The sequence below is a fragment of the Gorilla gorilla genome, chromosome 11, assembly GCF_029281585.2.
Source record: "Gorilla gorilla gorilla isolate KB3781 chromosome 11, NHGRI_mGorGor1-v2.1_pri, whole genome shotgun sequence".
Taxonomy (NCBI): Eukaryota; Metazoa; Chordata; class Mammalia; order Primates; family Hominidae; genus Gorilla; species Gorilla gorilla.
Window position 1 is genome coordinate 63,909,102 of NC_073235.2, and position 21,573 is coordinate 63,930,674.

Sequence of the window (21,573 nt, forward strand, 5' to 3'; positions counted from 1 at the left end):
TTCCGAAGTCTCTTCTTTTTACTTCCATGGCCATACATTCCCATGGTTCCCCTGACTTTTTGGCAACTACACACTCTGCTGCCTTTGTTATGAGCATTTCCAAGATTCAGCCCTTGCCTTTCTGCTCTTCTGTTTTTATACCTTTCTTTAAAAGTCTGTTTTCATAGTTTAGCAATGCCAACAACTTTGAAATCTCTTCATTTCCTCTCATTTGAAATGTATTATCATCTCCACTGTCTGAGACCTTTCCAGTTACATGTTCATTACTTCAGATGCTGCTGTTCAAGAGTAAGCAATATTGTCTACCCTACTTTCTACTTTTTCATGACAGTTCCCTCTACCAATTTGGTTATAACTGACACTCATTTTTCTAGGCATCGTGTAGGTTTGAAACTTTGGACTCATCTCTCTTGCTCTTCTTCCACATCCAGCCATTCTCCCATGGTTTTTCCCTTTCCCTGTTACTACTAAGTATCACATGATGTGTTCCTCCCTAATGCATTCTTTATACTCTCATCCTGACTCTCCCTCTGTTTCCCCAGGTGATCCACAAGAAAAAGTTAGGTACATTTACTTAACCCCTATGTCCCCATCGTGCTTTGTGCACACTCCTTTTTTGTATGTTTTACACTGCATTATGATTTGAGATTTATGGGCAAGTAAAGCCCAAATGTGAGCTCCTTGAGAGCAAGAAGAGTTTGAAAAATTCCTTTTATGCTAGAAATTTTGCTGGAATTAACATATGAAGTGTAGATTAACTTCTTTATTGAGATGTTTTAAGGATTCAGTAAATTAATATTTGTAAAATCATGCGTATATTGATGTTTAATTAGTGATGGTAGTAGAAAAACTAGTTTTAATGTCTTCATATAACACATAATATTGTTTATATAGTCAATACTTTAAAAATCATGAAAGAAGTAAAATACATTTTTTTGAAATCCACTAGCAGTTATGCATTGATTGCTTAATAGTGAAAAATTAGTATATGCCATTTTAGCAGTTTGTGCTGTCTTATGTAAAAATTGCCATAATGGTGATATTAAAAAGATATTTAAATGGGATCATGGCATGTTATAGTGTGAACAAAGTTAACATGTTAATGTGGGAAAAAGAAACCAAAGAAATAGTGAAAGAAGTATGATGTGGAATAAGAGAGATACAGGGTGGCAAAAGCAAAGGCTAAGGGAATAGAAGAGAAGACAGATGTTGGAGTAGCTCTAAGTATGTTCAGAAAGTTAAAAACAACAACAACAAAAACAACAAAAAATCCATTGGAATTGACCTCCTGGAGATCCTTAAGAGTGTTAGTGAAGTGCCAAAGATCCCATCAGTGTTTGTAGAAGGGTAAATAAAGTGATGGAATTTGAGATACAGATTTTCCATATAAGAAACTTGACCATTAGCAGAAAAAAGAGAATGAGGTTAATGGGTTTAGTAAAAGCCTCTGTAAGATAGGGGATACATTGGAGGGGATTATGATCACATAACAGACCAAATTCCAAGGATTTCTTAGAGCTGTGCAGACCGTGCATGATGGGATAGCCATCTGGGGGTCTTTGTTGATAAACTGTTAAAAACGTTTCTAGTGTGAATAGCCACAAACATTTTCAGTGCTTTTTTGTTGGTTGAGTAAACCGAAGAGCACGAATGCAAAAGCAAAATTTGACGCCAAATCACAGAAGTTGCCATAAACACAGAAGTTCCCTAGTGAGGACACTGCCTGTGCCTGAATTTCATTTGTTTCTGCTGCAACCATTTCTTACGTTTTTCCTGGTAACTAGCCAGATTAGAACTGTGAATGAAGACAAACTGGTCTTGCCCAGATGGTAGATGAGATACAGGTAACTTGGGTAGATAGAGAAAATATTTAGGCATTTGATTTGGAATATCTTAGAATTGAAGAGATATGCTTACTCTTTTGTCATGGGGGTTTGCAACCTTAGTATATGCCTAAATCTACAGCTGCTCCTCATTTCCCAGATGGCATCTATGGCTGGGAGTACTTTTTACCATCTGTACTTCTCAAAGAGTTTGTGAACTCTCTCTTTTAATTATTGGGAATGGAAAAACTAATTGGTAAAGTGGGTAAATTATGTAAAAGATTTTTAAAATTTGAATTAGCGCTTTTTATACCTAACTTTTCAAATAAGATCAGTACTTCAAGTCCTTTTTGACCTTCATCGTTCATTGTCTATCTACCATCTTTGTTGTTTGCAATATTCCGCAATACTCCCTAATAACTGTTTTGTACATGGATTGGTATTTTGAGCCAAATTCCAAAATTTTTGCCTCCTTCCAATACTGTAGTAAGTACTGTTGTTGGCATGTACCCAGAACAACTAACACTGAATGGGTATGGAGTACAAACTTATGTGAATTGTTCCATTCATCTAAGTGCTTTTAAGTCAATAAAGTATAGTGTCACAATTTGTGAAAGTAATTTAGAAAAACATACTCTTAATATGTTTTGTCAATGTTTCCATTTATGTAAAACATTGAATAGTGGGAGAAGCAATTTCCCAGTTAGGAAATACTTTTATAACTGAAAATAATAGAGTGACATCTGACTCTGAAAATGAGCATATTCTCTGTCTAGATTTGGCATGTTATTAACTTTTTCTTCTTTCGGGCTTATGAGTCATAAATGCATTTCCTAATGATGTGTTGTAAATAAGTATCCTCTGATAATCAGTAGGTACAATACCTATTCACTATCTTTTCTCTTTAGGCAGGTTCTACTGGGGAAAATTCTCTAGATAGTTTGTCCATTTATAAAATTAGACACTTGCCATCTTTGCTCATTTTCAAGTTCTCTGTTTACAAAACTATTAAGAAGGTGTGAAACGCAGCCAAACTTCCCAGTTTATGGGGAATGTCTGATGATTACATTTCCTACATGTTCATTGTTCGCACATGAAGAAATTTGGCAGCTGTGAGATTATAAAGTTCAGAGTATCCAAATCTAACCCTCACTGGGATTTTGGTTCCCTGCTTTCTGCCACCACCATCTCACCCCCTTTTGTAACTCTTTTTGTGGTAAATGCTGTGTTGGCATTTCTTAAGGTTAGTGATCCTTAAATTTTCTTGTTTTTTTTTCCCATTTATCAGATGCTATGAATAAATCATAGATTAAAAGTTCATCTGATACAGAGTCTTGTCTTCAGGCCATAACATACCCAAACTGTTAAGATTTCTTATGTGTGAAATTCTCAATAAAGAGGTTTTATATTGGTGCCATTATTGGGAGAGGAGGGCAGTAGTGGTAGCCAATCTAAATGTTATAATTATTTCAGAATTACTCTGCCAGAAAGTTATGATCATACATAGAAGAGTTTGTAGCTAACTTTGAAAGTAGTGGAAAGTGGTTTTCATGTATTGTTTGGGTTAACTTAATTTTGATTATATTTGGTTTTTAGTTCAGGTAATTTTTTTGTTGAAAACTTCAAATGACAATTTATTCATGGTTACTAAAGATCACTCATGTGGAGTAGTTTCAGATTTTTTTCTGAATACATGTATTACTTTTAGAGATGTAAAGATGTGAAATTACTAAGAGAGAAACCCATGTGATTTGTTTAGTGGATCAAAAGTTGGTAGCTCCTTTGATCCTAAGTGCCACTGATAGTTAAATAGATACTGAAGCTATGGGCAGGCTGGATTGATAAGAAAAAAGAAGACAGAGAAATGGGAAATTGGGAAAGTACTGTGCAAATAGGAAAAGGAGAGAGCAACAGAACAGAATTAGTTAGTACCACAGTGCCGTAAGTGCCACCTCAGGTACTTCCATTTCCCATCTCCTGAAGAATTCAGTAACAGTTTGCAAATGGTCAACACAATCATTTAGTGATCCTGTTTGATATTTTCAATACTTTCTGTGTATTTCTTGTCTGTTTTCAAAATGATGATGCTGATAGTTTTTATTGCCCTGAAAGTTATTCTGAAGTTTAGCATAATTTTATTTGTTCAGTAAATTATTTGAATAAAAGTTGTATGAATGAAAATTCTGGTCATCATTATTTTTGGTGATTATCCTGCAGTGGGAATAGAGGATTTATAATTTTAAACTCTGTCCTTTGTGTTTCATTCACAGGCTGTAGAAGAAGAAGATAAGATGACACCTGAACAGCTGGCAATAAAGAATGTTGGCAAGCAGGTGAGGTGTACTGTTAATAAGTTATGCAGTTGCATAATAACATGTTCTTATAGAGTTAAAACTGTTTTAGGGCCTATATAATTTTTTTCCTGTCCACTCTATGTTTTTCTTCTGTCATGTAAATGTGATACTAATTGTAAAGGTCACTAAATTTATTTGATGTCAGGTTCTCTATAGAGAAGTAAATCACAAATACCTAAGAGATATTATCGTCAGTGAAAATAATTTACTAGGAACAAATTAGGACACTTGTATCCTGAATTAATTTTTTAAGTATTATTTTTACCTACAGATAAATAAGATAATAGAAGGGTAGATTTATTTCATGTGTAACAAGTTTTGTTAATCATGTACTTTATCAATATGTAGGTAATATTCCTGAGAAAGGTTAGAGCCTTATTGGGTTATACTGAGTGAAGAGAAAGGGCTTTAAGTATTTGCTCTTTCACTTTTCTAAGATGAAATATATATTTTAGTCTCTATTATCTGAGGGTGGGGGAAGACACCAACCAATTAAAGGAATCTACAGATTAATTAGACTGTTTTTTAAAGAATGTTGATTACATTTTTTCCCCATTTCATGGAACATGGTTATCATATTGCTGATGTTGGCAGAATCTTGATATTTCAGATGCAAGACACTAAGCTGTCTTTGCTTTCAGCCATCCTACCATATGCTCTGATCCCATCACATCTCACAAGCTATGTAGGTTTGGGCCAGGACCATTCTTGGATGGGAAATCTCTAAGAATCACCCAGCTGCCACAAGAAGTAATGTAGATAACTGAGGGAAGCGTGTTACCAATTCACTATAAAATGAATTACTCCAACAGAGCAGTAGGGGCAAAGGTCTGACTTTATCATATGTCATAAATGAGAAAATCAAATTTCACTCCCTTCTAAGTATTACAGTTTAAAAACAAGTACCCTCAAAAAGCAAAATGAAATACAGTTCATTTTATTTTCTCATCTTATGTGATATCACCCTTGTTATCTTTTCCACTACTTATTTTAATCATAATACTAGATCACCAACTTGGAGCCTTATACTTTATAGAATTCAGTAACTGTTTTGTGAATAAATGCCTTTCCAAGGCCATAGTTTCTTGATACAGAGTTAAAGCAGCAAATAAAAGGTCTAAATACAAAATGAAACTGAAAAATATGTAATTGGCAAAGTTTAATAATCATCAGAATCATTTTTAAAAATATAGTTATTACCTCACTGGTTTGGCCTACTGCATGGCAAAAGCAAAACTGTCTGTAATGGAATTAAACCAATATCTTTTTTTCTGCGGCCAGTGTTTCTCAGTGTTTTTCACCTAAAATGCCCTAAGACTTGTTTCTGAAATAAAAAATATATTGTAGTCTAGTCACTTGAAATTATTTGTAACATGTTGTATCTCTGGGTTGTTTAAAAAAAAAAGTGTATTAAAATAAGGGTTAGAAAAGCATGGCCAAGAAATAATTGCAATAATGAACATTTGTTTAAAGTTAGGAGTCTTGGGTATTTTAACAATAATCGTAAGAATATAATCCTTTAAATTGTAATTTTTCTATTGTGTATAATATATATTCCTTATTTCAAAGCTCTGAAATTTTGCTCAAATACTTAATTCTGCCTAAAACATAAATACATACTAAGCATTTTAATTTAAATTACTTTATTACAATACAATTTTAAGCCTCCTTTTTAACTCAGTCTATTTCAAAAATAGATTTGATCAGGTTTAAGTTAAAGGATGGCACCTATATAATTTGCTATGATACATTTTTTTCAAAATAGCTACATGAAACATTCTTAACATTTTAGAATTGATCCAAATTGTATTTAAATTCTTCAACTACAAATGGCAACTTTTGATCCAAGAATATTTTCTGAATCATTTAAAGCACTACTCTTGAAATATTAAAATTGTACAGAATTCTGATTTTTGCTATTATAAAACATAGAAGTGCTGAGAATTCACACTGAACTCTTACCCTTTGGTATGTCCACTTTGAATTAAGCATTCTCTCAGACATTCAAGATATATGAATGGTAGAGAATATACACATATATTCAGACAGGTATACATATATAAATGAAATTTAAAAAAAAATCAGATGATTGTGAGCTGTATAGAATTCCTTGTTACTCCTTATAAAAATCTCTGGTACACAGTCATTGCATTGTATAAATCAAGCTTTCATTGTGTAATCTATTATTTTATTAGCTACTTAACTTTTTGATTTAGAAATTCTAAGAATGTAACAATATACTAGTAAAGTTAAATTGTAAAATATTTAAGTAAGGTCTGGCTTTCTTTACTAGTTTCATCAGCTACTGAAAAAAATTTAATTTATCTACCAGTAATATGGTTCTGTTTTCTCTTTCCTCATTTTTGTTCTTTTAGGACCCCAAACGTCATTTGGAGGAACATGTGGATGTACTTATGACCTCAAATATTGTCCAGTGTTTAGCAGCTATGTTGGATACTGTCGTATTTAAATAAAGCAACGAAAAACGCTATTAATGATGCCTTCAGTGTATATTCCTCTGTTGTTCCTAATGCTCAAAATCAAGGGACCTCTGAAGGTGTACTTGGCTAAATGTAAGACATCTGGCATCATTTGCAGCACTGTAACACCTTCAGTCTCAGTTGTGCAATTACTTCTGTTTCTTTAGTCAGGGTCTTTGCAGATTCTAAAGTTATACATGAATACATCAAAGTGGACAAATTTTGTTAAGATCCCATTTAATATTTGAAAAAATCAGTAGCACAAATATATTTTGATTGTCACTTACAAAATAAAATACATTTACAGTCTATGCCTCCTGAGGTCTTTTTGGCAATGGGTGGGATTGATGGAATAACATTTGACAGTGGTCTAGAAATCTCACACAAAGATATGTTTCCGTTTGCATTTTAAGATCTTACAACACATAAAACATCAGTGTGATAACAAAATTTCACAAATGTATAATGATTTCCATTAATGAGTGGCTACCTAATTAGTGAGTAACTCAGAAAAAATGTTGACATTTTATTAGCATTTGTCATAAGCTAAATATTGTATACTCACTATCTTATAAACATACTTTTAGGATTTTGGAAGAGTACATTTACAAAGAAAAGGGAGCAATTTTAATTTAGATTTTATCATGTTTTAAAAGAGTACATTTCTACCAACAGTTTTGAAACTGGGAATTGGCTGCTGCAAACTCTACTGGACTTTCATCTAAAATAACCACAGAAAGTATATGTCTAAAAAGCAAAATGAGAAAAGTAGTCATAATGTGAGTTTAATATAAGCTTATAAGCAATAATTTTGCTATTGTTTGGTCTCATCTTTTCTAAATTATGACTACCCAGTTTTCTAATAGAGAAAAAAAAATGGCTAATACCAACTTCTAATGTGATGTACAAAAGTAACTGCCCCTGTTATTACTTACGGTTCAGAACCATACTGATTATACCATTTGTATGGCAAAAGATACAGAGACAAAGATCTAATTCTAGTCTGCACCCTTGTGAAAATATGGTGAGAGTATTACTATAGCTTCATTAAAGGAATGTTTTACATGGACTTGCAATTTAACTTAACCTACTAGAACTGTTATGAGTGCTATGATAGATCAAATTACTGTCCTACTGGAACAAGTCTAGGCTCTTATTGGTTCCCTAGTGAAGTTACCAGAAACTGAAAGTCGAAATGGCTTAAATTCCCAGTATGTTTCACAGTATCTTTTTTGGTGGAGTAAGAAGTATTCTGAGCATTTCTTGCTTGTCCTCTGGTTTACTGTTTCAGATATAGTGACAGTATATTTTATGTAGGACATGTAATATGTATTAAGTTGTTGGGATTACATTTAACCATTTAAAATTAAAATATAAGTGGAAGTTAGTGAAATTTTCTTTTGCCTAATTCAAACTTGTGTGCAGGCTTTTTGGATATGATTTTTCCCTTTGCAAGTAAGATTCTATAACTTATTTCACAGATGTTGTTAATGAGTGCTAGTCAATGATTTTTTGGGGGTACAGTGCCCTCAGAAGAAGGCCTTAACATTTCAAGAACTATTCTCAATATTTGGGTTGAAAGGGTTCTTTTGTTTTTGTTTTTGTTTTCTACTTAGTCCTCTGAAAATATCCTGAGTCCTGTGACTGGAAAGGCTTACCTTGCCTGTTTTTTTGCCCTTATTTGATCACCCCATCTTCCTGGACTCCCTACAGCCACACACCACTTACTGTCACTTAGTTCATGTTGGTGACATTCCCAGTTTCAGAACCTTGTCAAAATCTTTGCTAGCAAAAACCTACATTACTTTTTGTAGATTTGGAGTCGATCAAAATCAAGATGCCCTAAGAGGCAAGGCTCAGTGAACACCTTTGTCTTGGAATGTACAGCTATTTTCGCAGCAGCCTGATGTCCCAGGCCCAGTTAGGCACTGAAAAGATGCATTTAATCACAAACTTAGTAAGCTGTTTAAGACTGTATGTGTATGCGCGCACATGTGCACGCAATTACCCCTCCATCATGCAGAGGTAAAGCAGCTCTGGAAACAAAACTGTTTGTCTCTAGTGCAGAAATGTCCCTGCTTTTCTCTCAGACTAGTACGGGGGCACTGAAAGCTCCGGCCTCACTATTCAAAGTGTCATCTGCCTGGACCAATAGCATCTGGGTCTTATGGAAATTCGTTATATATACAGAAAGCAAGCCCCACCCCAGGCCTATTGAATCATAATAAAGAATCCTGGTGTGGTTCATACACACTTTAAGGTTTGAGAAGCCCTGGCCTTCTTTTAGAAGTACGGTTCACAGGCACATGTGGTGATTCTGAGGAAAGCCTTCATTTTCCTTAGTATATATAAATTCAAGGCATAGCCTATATGTGAGCAATCACTGAATTTGGTACTGATAATCCAAAGTGGGTCAGAGAGCACATCAATTCAATTCCTTAAAAACTCTGAAGGAGGTGCACTCTTTCCCTTTTCTATCCTTTAACACCTTAACATTTCAATTTAGCATTTTAAAAAAAAAAACAGTTTAGGGTGTCGAGAATGGCAAAGCCTCAAAAAGAGCCCAGGTGATGTCTCACCTCTTTACACATTTAAGGCTCTGTCCCACTGAGAACGGAGGAAAGTACAGTCTTCCGAAGCACCGGAGGGAGAGGCACTCAGGGACAGAGAAGTTGAAGATGGAGAAAGAAGGAAACAAAAGTAGCCAAAAGTAGTCAAGAGGTCAAAAGCCTCTCATGAGGGCAAATGGCGGTAGAAGGTCAAGGGCAGAAAAACAAGTGTCAAATGGCATCCCCTACTCCCCTCCCCCGCACCCCAACGATTCAACAGCTAAGACTGCTTGTTTATGAAGCTTCCTGGCCAGGAGCTGAGGTTTGCTTTCGAAAGGAAAAATGGGTCTGGCTCTCTTTTTATCCCAGAAAATTGTCTCGGCTTTAGTCTGGGACATCTGGTCAACAACCTGCCCTGCCCAGGCCGCCAGCGCAGGGCCTTGCCCGCGGCGCGTTGATGGAGGCCGCAGCTGGTGCCCTCTGCAGCCAAGGCGCTCAGCCCGCCTGGAGGGGCGCAGTCTCGGCTCAGCGCTGACCGCTCGGCCCACCGAGGCGCAGCTCTGAAAATGCACCACAGTGGCGAAGCGGCCAGTCTGGTTAACCCGTCTCCGCCCATGCTCAGGACCCACCCAATGTCCCCAGGCGCTGCTCTCACTCCGGGAGCTGCCCCGGCCCGGGTAGGACAGACGCGCTCGCTCGAAGCCAGAGGCTCCCCCGGCTGAGGTGCCCAGGCCGCACCTCCAGCCCGGGAAGAGCGTGTGCCCCTGGGGTCTGCGCCAGACGCCGCTCACCCCTTGCTCCTTCAGTCTCCCGGGCGGAGCCCGCCCTCGGGCCGGCCAGCTCTCGGGGCCGAGCCGAGCTCTGGGCGGCGCTCCTCCTGCTCATTCCCGCGCGGCTCGGCGTCCGGGAGGAAAGCCGCGGGAGGGCAGGTCAGCGAGCGCCGGGCCGCGGGAGGCAGCTTTGGGCGGATAAAAAGCCTCTGCCGCTCTTGGCCCTCTGGCTCAGGCCGAGGGCTGGGCTCCTCTGTAGAGCCGGTGCTGGGAGACTTCCTCCCTACACCTCGGGGTCTCTTCGGGCCTCGTGTTATTTATTTGTGCCAACATCTTTTTAAATTGGTTTTTTTCTATTCCTCTTTAGATTCTTTTTCCTTTTAAAATTATTGGCATGGATGCTTTTTCTCCCCTCCAGATTATATAAACATTAAACACACACACGTACACACACACACACACACACACACACACACACACGTTTTCAGTAGCGATTACTGTGTTGACACCACTTCCACTCTGTCTCCCCAGATCAGCGCTTCTGACGAGCCCATTTGCACGGGGACTCGGCCCTCTCTTTTCCTGGCGAGGCTTTTGAACCTGTCGCCAAGCCAGTACCTCAGAGAGAAGGAAATGCAGAGGGACGAGAAGGATGCATGGCGCCTGCCCCCAGTTACATGTTCTTCAGATAATCTGCAACCAAGTTCGCTGATAAAATATTTAATAAAGAGCCGGTAAACATCACTGCAAATACATTAAGGCATTTCAGCCCGACAGCTTATGATTATTTCAAAACTTAAAAAGGAGATCATAGATTGTCACTGTTTCTGTGCTCAACCAAGAAACCGAACCTTCCTGAGGTGGGTGGATTGGTGGGTGAGTTGCTGCTTTTCGCCCCCTCTCCTCCCCCCTTCTGCTTGTCGCTGTGGCTCTCAGCAGCAGGGATTTATTTATTTATGTTTGCAGTTTAAAAGGTGGGGGTGGGGGCGCCAAGGACATGTAGGATCTGCTCACAAAGCACCAGCTCAGGTGTTGTGTGCTTTTGTATTAGCTGGAAAAGACAGACTCTGGAACTTTTACAGGGCGAGAAGAGGCCACCGGCTCGCGCTTTGTATACTTTGCACTTGAAATCGTTACATTCAACTGAATATTTGGCTCATTCAGATCCGAAAAGTCTCCTAGCATCGTCGAATTCCCTCCTCCGCCCCTCCGCTCTAAAGGGGGGAAGGGGGGGGGGAAGGTAGGAAATGTTTAGTAAATTGCACATCTTTGAATCTTCCTAAAGCAGTGGTCACAGAGCTTAAAGGTGACACAACAGTGCTCACGTAAACCAACACACATTCCCCACCCCCCAAGCCAACAATAAAATCATCCCCTTCAATTTGCCATGATCGTCGCTACCAGGAGCCAGGTGATTATCCTAATTAATGTCTATCTAATTAAATTACTGTCAGCAGCTAACCAATGGCAGGAGCCGTTTCATCGGCTGCACAAGCAGCAAGATCAAAAGTGAGCCTTTTCTGATTGCTGCATAGTGTCAATTGGCCAATCTCTTCTCCCAGGGAAAAAAAAAGTAAATCAAACCTTTGAGAAGCATTTGCTGGTTGAAGTGCTTTCTGTCTAGTGAGGGGGTCTGTGGATTTCTAGTTTATGATAAATAGGACTTTAAAAACCAGGGACGGGAGGGCGAGTGTTCAGGTTCTAGAGCTATGCAGCTGGAGCACTGCCTTTCTCCTTCTATCATGCTCTCCAAGAAATTTCTCAATGTGAGCAGCAGCTACCCACATTCAGGCGGATCCGAGCTTGTCTTGCACGATCATCCCATTATCTCGACCACTGACAACCTGGAGAGAAGTTCACCTTTGAAAAAAATTACCAGGGGGATGACGAATCAGTCAGATACAGACAATTTTCCTGACTCCAAGGACTCACCAGGGGACGTCCAGAGAAGTAAACTCTCTCCTGTCTTGGACGGGGTCTCTGAGCTTCGTCACAGTTTCGATGGCTCTGCTGCAGATCGCTACCTCCTCTCTCAGTCCAGCCAGCCACAGTCTGCGGCCACTGCTCCCAGTGCCATGTTCCCGTACCCCGGCCAGCACGGACCGGCGCACCCCGCCTTCTCCATCGGCAGCCCTAGCCGCTACATGGCCCACCACCCGGTCATCACCAACGGAGCCTACAACAGCCTCCTGTCCAACTCCTCGCCGCAGGGATACCCTACGGCCGGCTACCCCTACCCACAGCAGTACGGCCACTCCTACCAAGGAGCTCCGTTCTACCAGTTCTCCTCCACCCAGCCGGGGCTGGTGCCCGGCAAAGCACAGGTGTACCTGTGCAACAGGCCCCTTTGGCTGAAATTTCACCGGCACCAAACGGAGATGATCATCACCAAACAGGGAAGGTAATACTACATTTTTGGCTGCCGCTGCTCTAGGCGCAGCCGGGGACAAGTGCACCTAGGCTGAGACTGCCGCGGCAGCGACGATTTGGGGTCGGGAGCGGAGTGGAAGGCGCCCTAGAGTTGGCTAGTTTTGGAAAGGGGGAAAGTGGAAGGGATAACCGCCACGGTGATGTTGGTGGGGGGGACCCCGTTCTAGGAACGTAGTGGGAGAGCCAGTCAGTGGCCAGAGGAAGGCAAGAAAAAGGAAGAGCCCTGGCCAGCGGCTGGGCGATGGGAGGGACGCATCAACACTGGCATGCACGGACAGGTGGAGACGCAGGTCGCCAACCTCGCTCTCCACCTGGGCAGTGATAACTGCCACCTTCCCACTCCAGCTCACCCGCCGCTCTCCCTGATTTGGGTTGCACTTCTTTTCTTCTCCCACCACCCTTTTTCTAATCCAGCAAATATTCGCCTATTTGCTGCAAGTACAAGTTTTGCTTTGCTAACTGGCGCCCCGCTTCTTGCATTTAATCTTTAACATTTATGTTTCTTTTTTCCTTGTTTTCTCCCCCCACCCCTTAATTTAAATAGGCGCATGTTTCCTTTTTTAAGTTTTAACATTTCTGGTCTCGATCCCACGGCTCATTACAATATTTTTGTGGATGTGATTTTGGCGGATCCCAATCACTGGAGGTTTCAAGGAGGCAAATGGGTTCCTTGCGGCAAAGCGGACACCAATGTGCAAGGCAAGTCCTTCCAATTAACACATTTTCTTGACACTTATTTAGGTGAGAATGATTAATTAAAGCCTTTGTGGACTGGCTCGAGCGACTTTTAAAACGATCGGCCAATGACTTCTAAAAGGAAACGAGGGGGACAGGGGGACAGACTGAGCTGCGAGAAGGGGGAGGATTATGCAAAAGCTATTTTAATCACCCCCAGTTAATAGGAAGAAAGAATGGCCTAAAAAAGCCCCAGTTAATGGGCTTCACGGTGGAGTAAGGTGTGTGTGTGTGTGTGTGTGTGTGTGTGTGTGTGTGTGTCCTACGTGGTGAGGAGCTGAGACTGGGCAGTGCCAGGGGCATATGTAAACAATGTATTTCTTTCTCTAGGAAATCGGGTCTATATGCATCCGGATTCCCCCAACACTGGGGCTCACTGGATGCGCCAAGAAATCTCTTTTGGAAAATTAAAACTTACGAACAACAAAGGAGCTTCAAATAACAATGGGCAGGTCAGTGGCTCAAGCGCTCGTGTTTTCTCTCTCTCTCTCACCCCTTCCTCCCTGACATCCAGTTCGTCAGTGTAAAGCAGCATATGGAACTGGATACACGTTTCTTCGCTTCATTAAAAAGACTTAAAAACTGTATTTCCACCCTCCAAATTTATATTAAATCTGTAAAGTTGTTATCATTGGCAACACCTCCGTCGGCCCAATTTTGGAGTGCCCGACCTTCCCAAGTACTAATACTGATTGATTTTGAGAAGAAACCCCACAAGATCTGCAGGTTGTGGAAATCTTTGTTCCTCCTTACAGGAGGACTAGGAGAAGGGCCCTGAGGATCGGGCGGTCGGCTTCCCCCTTTTTTTCCGGTGCCCCGGCTTATCTTCGCTCCCAGAGGTGCGAAAGCCGGTCTGCCCCAGCCAGCCAGCCGCCAGCCAGGCGAGTCCCGCGATCAGTTAGCCTGGGAGGCGGGCTGCAGGCTGCCTCCGCCGGCCCGGGCGCGCAGCCGGGCGCACACAGCCACGCGCACAGCGACCGCGTTAACACGCCACCCGGCGCTCCCCTTTCTTCCCGCCGGACAGATGGTGGTTTTACAGTCCTTGCACAAGTACCAGCCCCGCCTGCATGTGGTGGAAGTGAACGAGGACGGCACAGAGGACACTAGCCAGCCCGGCCGCGTGCAGACATTCACTTTCCCTGAGACTCAGTTCATCGCCGTCACCGCCTACCAGAACACCGATGTAAGGAGACCTAGGGGCTGGGGGCGAGGCGGGCGGCACAGACATCTCTCCCACCCTCTCACATTCTCCCGCCATGCAAGGCTAGGGTACTAGCAGCGCTAACATCAGCAACAGCTGGCTCCGCTGTGCGTTTTAAGGCCTAGGGCTCGGGGCCTGCCCACGGCACCTTTCCTAAATACCAAGCCGGTGGGAAAAAGCTTTCTATTTGTTTTCGTCGCTGGTCACCCGGGCCACCTTTGAGGTGGCCAGGATTTCTAAAGACTCTTCTTTTGGGAGTTTTAATTTGGGCTTTGAACTAGAACAGATTAAAATCTACTTTAAAAAAAAAATTCTCTTTCCTTTAGAAAACAAGCAGATTTCCCCGTGCATTTTATTCTTGGCAAGCTTTGGCATCTAAAAAAAAATTTCTCTCTCTCTCTTTTTTTTTCATCTCAGAACTGATGGCTGAAATGAACAAACATCACTGTTCTGGGAGATCAAAAGAACATACACATTCATATATGTGAAAACTACAATAAATCAAATTACTGAGGGCTATGGACTGAGCTTTCTAGCACTTGAACCACTTCTGATTTTTCAAGTTTGCAAAAACTGATTTTAGTGGCTGATTTGACTACTAGGAGTGATAGGGGTTTTTGTGTTTGTTTCTTTTTTTTACTTAAATGATAATATCAGAAATTAAAACATGCTTTTAAATCCAACCTGATTTTAAGATGCAACTTGTGGTTTCTCAGGTTGTGAGTCAGAAGCGACAAACGTTTTAAAATATAAAATACTTAAAATAGTCAACATTTAGTGATGAATTCAAGTTCTCCTTAAAGATTTTTGTCTGAATAAGTGCATTGTGTGTAACAAGCATTTTTAAAATGTGAGTTTGAACAAATTTAGAAAACACAGGAGAGCTAATTGAAAGCAGTTCTTTGGCTATAGGTATCCTTAATTTAAACATGTTCCTCATAACTTTCATGATACTTTCTCTTTTTTTCCTTTCCACTCAATCCCTCAAATTTTTCAGTTAGGAAAACCTTGCTATTTAATAAATTGTAGGCCTTAAGCCCCTGTAAAAGTGGCAGATGATATATTCTCAAACACCCAGTCTTCACATATAAAAGGTGAGATAACATTCATTTTTTTTCTTTGCCAGATTACACAACTGAAAATAGATCACAACCCTTTTGCAAAAGGATTTCGGGATAATTATGACACGTAAGTAATTTTGTATCTTCCTTTTCAAATAGCTGTGGAATTGGGCTTTAGGTCAAAGGTGGATTATTATGTACAAGGATTCTGAAAGCTGGAATGTGTGAAGACAAGGTTGTTTTAGAGGACTTCTTCTTCTTCTTCTTTCTTCTTTCTTCTTCTTCTTTTTTTTTTTTTTTTTTTTTGGTTGGCTCCCCTTCTCTCTGGTGACCTTGTGGCTTGGTACTTGTGTGGTTTTTGGTCAGAGGTTTCCTCCACCTAATTTTAACTTTCCTGTGGATTACAAAGTTGTTGGCGGGCCTCTGGGGCTGGCTGGCCGGCTGGGGAGGCTGCCCTGGTTCTCGGTGCGAGTACTGTATGTGGCGCTGCAGATGCTCAGCTCAGATTGTCTATGTCTGTCTGAAACGGGCAATTCTGCCTAAAAGTGCATGTGGCTCCTCTGGCAGTTGTTAACAGTCTCCTTAGCATATGCGACTTTTATTTACCCATTTCCAAGTTTTGTATAATAGCATTTCCTGTGCAAGTTTGCTACGGACTGAATACAAATGTGCACCCACCACAGGCGAGTTCATGAGCAGAACCGCTGTTACGGTCATTTTAGACTTTCGGAAAGATTCAGACGGTGTTGCTGTGTAGTATTTATAAGCTTCAAAAGAAAAATATTTCCTCTTTGTTTTGTATCTAGGTGTGTTTTAATTAAACATGCTGGTGCCCTTTTCTTTAGGCCTCCCTTACCTCCCTCTTTTCTATCAAAAGGCTGTTCTCTGGGGGCAACAGTAGGTGTAAACTGAATGCTTTCTGGGCTTGTTCTGCAATTCTCACTCAGGGTCCATAGTGCCTAAGAGTTCAGATAGTGTTATAAATCTAAATCTGGATTGTGGGGTTCCCCCACGTTTTCTGACCATAAAAGGAAAGGGTACATACATCTTAATTTCGTGGCTTACATTGAGCGCCGGAGACAGAGCTAAAAAGTAGAAGCTGCCTTTCACTAGCATAGATTAAATATGTGGAGAAAGAGACAAGTGACTGCCTCTATTCCATCTCCAAGCAGATACCAACCATCCCTCCTGATATTTTCTAATAATTTAAAAGAGAGTCATTGATATTACTGCCTATACCCACCATATATATTCTTCAAAAGTACTCCAAAGGAAGCAAGTCTCATCAATATGATTCCCCAGAATAAAAACTTGGCTACTCTATTCCTCACGATCTAAAAAGGTGTGCCCAGCACAGTGGAAAGTATATGGCTCAAGAGACTAGAGATGTTAGAGGAGAGTCCTGTAGATTTTGAGATTTTAATTCTGTTGTGAACATCTGTTCAAAAGCATTTTATTTTGCACAAATCAATTCAGTAATCCCAAGTGGGTGGGACCTGGATAGGCATCTAAACTGTATCTTTTGCAGACTGCTTTTTTCTTTTTAAAATATTGTGGTGATAAACAGAGAAGATATTTGCACCTTGCTAGTTATGTTCCCTTCCTGCCTCCCTCTACTTCTCTTATTTGAAACTGGAATTCAATTTCAGAAGGGAAATTTTGTGCACTAAACAGAACGGACCTGAGCAGCCACAGCAAAACTCTCACATGCCCCTCCTCCTCTGGCTGCCTTCTGTTGGAAAAGCCACTCCTCTTTGATCTTAAATCACTTTAAATCTTTCATAAAAGCTTCTTTATCTATACACACACACACACAAAAAAAAACCCCTGAGATTTTTAGGGGACAGAGAAGAGTTGAGTGGTTCATGACACTCTTCCTTTCCCCTTTTACGTTGGTTACTTGGACATGGCTCAATTTTGGAGAAAGAGGGAGAAGTATAAGGGTTCATGGGGTACTAGGAGCTTGCTTGGCCACTCACCAGGGAATCTCCTCCCCAAAGGATTAAGGTCTGACAAGACTGAGGCTCTCCTTCAAAACAGTCTGTTGACTAAAGATTAAAACATTTATGTGTGAGCTAAATAAAAAGGGAGGCATGTGTGCATGTGTATGAGAAAACACTTCTACCAATCTTCATCCAACCCTTGGTTTCCTCTCAATTCTAATGGGATTTTCTAGGCCCAGGGCCTAAAGTTAATCTTTGATTATTTTATCTAAGGTAATTCCCAACAACACAATCACTGTCGGTGGTTGGGCAAGTTATTTAACTTCCTTTTGCCTCAATTTCCTCATCGGTAAAGTGGGATAATAAAAGTTACCTAGCTCACAGTGCCTGGCATATAGTCGAGCTCCGTAAAGGTTAGCTGTTATTAGTGGTCCATTGCATGGAGTAGGCTGATAAGTGCACTGTAGGTTTGCCCCGAAGTTTCTGCGGGTAACGGACCAAAAGCTAGGAAAAGAAGGTCAGAGTAAAGAACACCTTTTCTCTTAAGAGAATATTTCTGATTGATGACTACTGTTTCAGAGTAGTAATTCTTGTTTGTATTAGTAGAGGTGGGAGTGAAAGTTTCACACAGGGGAAACAATAGACACTAAGTACCTTGGAGGCTTCCAGCAGCAAACCTCGGGTTCCAGAACACGGGTGAAGGCCAGTCTTTCATGATTACTGCGTGCGCGGCTTTTTCCTAGGGGTTTCTGAAACAATCTAGAAAAAGGAGAGATATCACCTGAACAATCAAATGGACACAGGAGGTCTTAAAAGGGTGGAGGAGTGAGTACCTTGCTTAGAAATTTCACTCATAAACTGACCGCAGAGGAAAGGCCCACTGGGCAAAGAGCATCTTACTCCCTAGGTAAATCTGCCTTAATGTGCACACATATGTTGGAGAAGTGGATGAAAGTCCTTGCTTGTGCCCCTCTCTCAGTACCCCAGTACACTTGACGAGAGAGAGCAAGAGAAGAGGGAAGTCGTTCCCTTGATGGTCTGTATCTTGCTCAGGTCCCTGCATAGACAGATTGGCTCCTTTATAATTCCATGATTTATTTTGGGAATGATAGAGGTCTGTGGCCTCTTGTATTCTCCAGGAAATCCTGGACTGCAAGTTTGTAGATGGAGGGTGTGGGGGTGGGCGAAAAGTGGAGGTGGCCTTCCCTTCTGCCCCCACCACCACCCCAAGGGACCTCCGCGCCACCCCTCGGCTCTCTCTCTCTCTCTCCCTACCCCGCAGGATCTACACCGGCTGTGACATGGACCGCCTGACCCCCTCGCCCAACGACTCGCCGCGCTCGCAGATCGTGCCCGGGGCCCGCTACGCCATGGCCGGCTCTTTCCTGCAGGACCAGTTCGTGAGCAACTACGCCAAGGCCCGCTTCCACCCGGGCGCGGGCGCGGGCCCCGGGCCGGGTACGGACCGCAGCGTGCCGCACACCAACGGGCTGCTGTCGCCGCAGCAGGCCGAGGACCCGGGCGCGCCCTCGCCGCAACGCTGGTTTGTGACGCCGGCCAACAACCGGCTGGACTTCGCGGCCTCGGCCTATGACACGGCCACGGACTTCGCGGGCAACGCGGCCACACTGCTCTCTTACGCGGCGGCGGGCGTGAAGGCGCTGCCGCTGCAGGCTGCAGGCTGCACTGGCCGCCCGCTCGGCTACTACGCCGACCCGTCGGGCTGGGGCGCCCGCAGCCCCCCGCAGTACTGCGGCACCAAGTCGGGCTCGGTGCTGCCCTGCTGGCCCAACAGCGCCGCGGCCGCCGCGCGCATGGCCGGCGCCAATCCCTACCTGGGCGAGGAGGCCGAGGGCCTGGCCGCCGAGCGCTCGCCGCTGCCGCCCGGCGCCGCCGAGGACGCCAAGCCCAAGGACCTGTCCGATTCCAGCTGGATCGAGACGCCCTCCTCGATCAAGTCCATCGACTCCAGCGACTCGGGGATTTACGAGCAGGCCAAGCGGAGGCGGATCTCGCCGGCCGACACGCCCGTGTCCGAGAGTTCGTCCCCGCTCAAGAGCGAGGTGCTGGCCCAGCGGGACTGCGAGAAGAACTGCGCCAAGGACATTAGCGGCTACTATGGCTTCTACTCGCACAGCTAGGCCGCCCCTGCCCGCCCGGCCCCGCCGCGGCCCGGACCCCCAGCCAGCCCCTCACAGCTCTTCCCCAGCTCCGCCTCCCCACACTCCTCCTTGCGCACCCACTCATTTTATTTGACCCTGGATGGCCGTCTGCAGCGAATAAGTGCAGGTCTCCGAGCGTGATTTTAACCTTTTTTGCACAGCAGTCTCTGCAATTAGCTCACCGACCTTCAACTTTGCTGTAAACCTTTTGGTTTTCCTACTTACTCTTCTTCTGTGGAGTTATCCTCCTACAATTCCCCTCCCCCTCGTCTTTCTCTTACCTCCTACTTCTCTTTCTTGTAATGCAACTCTTCACCTTTAGGAGACCTGGGCAGTCCTGTCAGGCAGCAGCGATTCCGACCCGCCAAGTCTCGGCCTCCACATTAACCATAGGATGTTGACTCTAGAACCTGGACCCACCCAGCGCGTCCTTTCTTATCCCCGAGTGGATGGATGGATGGATGGATGGTAGGGATGTTAATAATTTTAGTGGAACAAAGCCTGTGAAATGATTGTACATAGTGTTAATTTATTGTAACGAATGGCTAGTTTTTATTCTCGTCAAGGCACAAAACCAGTTCATGCTTAACCTTTTTTTCCTTTCCTTTCTTTGCTTTTCTTTCTCTCCTCTCTCATACTTTCTCTTCTCTCTCTTTTAATTTTCTTGTGAGATAATATTCTAAGAGGCTCTAGAAACATGAAATACTCAGTAGTGATGGGTTTCCCACTTCTCCTCAATCCGTTGCATGAAATAATTACTATGTGCCCTAATGCACACAAATAGCTAAGGAGAATTCACCCAAACACCTTTAAAGGATAGGTGTCTGTTCATAGGCAAGTCGATTAAGTGGCATGATGCCTGCAAAGCAAAGTCAACTGGAGTTGTATGTTCCCCCCACCTTCTAAATAGAATAGCTCGACATCAGCAATATTATTTTGCCTTATTTGTTTTTCCCCAAAGTGCCAAATCCATTACTGGTCTGTGCAGGTGCCAAATATGCTGACAAACTGTTTCTGAATATCTTTCAGTACCCCCTTCACCTTTATATGCTGTAAATCTTTGTAATGAATACTCTATTAATGATATAGATGACTGAATTGTTGGTAACTATAGTGTAGTCTAGTGAAGATGAATTGTGTGAGTTGTATATTTTACTGCATTTTAGTTTTGAAAATGACTTCCCCACCACCTAGAAACAGCTGAAATTTGACTTCCTTGGGAGAACACTAGCATTAATGCAAGTAAGACTGATTTTCCCCTAAGTCTTGTTATATTTGATAAGGAGCATTAATCCCCCTGGAAATAGATTAGTAGGATTTCTAATGTTGTGTAGCAAACCTATACTTTTTTGTATTTAAAAATTAATGTGAAATATGCATCATACACAATATTCAATCTAGATTCCAGTCCATGGGGGGATTTTTCCTAATAGGAATTCAGGGTCTAAACGTGTGTATATTTTGGCTCTTCTGTAAATCTAATGTTGTGATTTTTATATTTGTTTCGTTTTGTCTGTGAACTGAATAATTTATACAAGAACACACTCCATTGAGAAACGTTTTGTTTTTTGCTCGTTTGTATCGTCTGTGTATAACAAGTAAAATAAACCTGGTAAAAACGCTAACTATGGTGTTTGAAAGCAGTTTACAGTTTGAAAATAATTTAATTATTATAGGTGATGATATTTAAGGGTTAAGGAAGACTAGCCCGTCCCCACTCCAATATGGGCAGCCTGTTTAATGGAAGCCACCTCCCATTCCCCCCTTAAATTTGTTTTACAGTACTTCCAGGAGCTACTTTTTTCCTCTTATTTATAATTATTTAGCTACCTATGAGCCAAGTCTCACTTTTCTGCGCTCATTTTCTTTTTTCAGGAAAACATATGCACTTTTCTCATCATATTTATCTGATTCTCTCTGAAGTTGGAAATAATGCGAACAGGAAAAGGAGGTTCTTTAAATAAGGAGTTAAGAATTTCTTTAAATTTCACAGAGTAAGGCGGGAGGCGTTGGCCAAAAGTAGGGTGTAATTTAAATGCATGTCAAAATAGGATGTTGACCGCAG

The 21,573-nt window shown here is 42.1% G+C and overlaps 2 protein-coding genes across 2 annotated transcripts in view; both read left to right on the top strand.

Moving 5' to 3' along the window:
• Positions 1-6,968, top strand: part of PSMD14 (proteasome 26S subunit, non-ATPase 14) — a 101,511-nt gene extending 94,543 nt beyond the window's left edge. The window contains exons 11-12 of the mRNA XM_019022073.4: positions 4,094-4,156; positions 6,553-6,968. Of these exons, the coding sequence (XP_018877618.1) occupies positions 4,094-4,156; positions 6,553-6,651 (162 nt within the window). The 3' untranslated portion in view covers positions 6,652-6,968. The remainder of the gene's footprint in view (positions 1-4,093; positions 4,157-6,552) is intronic.
• A 4,474-nt stretch (positions 6,969-11,442) lies between these two features.
• TBR1 (T-box brain transcription factor 1) lies at positions 11,443-21,133 on the top strand. Its single transcript, XM_004032701.5, has 6 exons — positions 11,443-12,377; positions 12,951-13,105; positions 13,472-13,593; positions 14,166-14,324; positions 15,469-15,530; positions 18,629-21,133. Exons 1-6 carry the CDS (start codon positions 11,686-11,688, stop codon positions 19,485-19,487), a joined length of 2,049 nt encoding a protein of 682 aa, XP_004032749.1. The 5' UTR covers positions 11,443-11,685; the 3' UTR covers positions 19,488-21,133.
• The last annotated feature ends 440 nt before the right edge of the window (positions 21,134-21,573 follow it).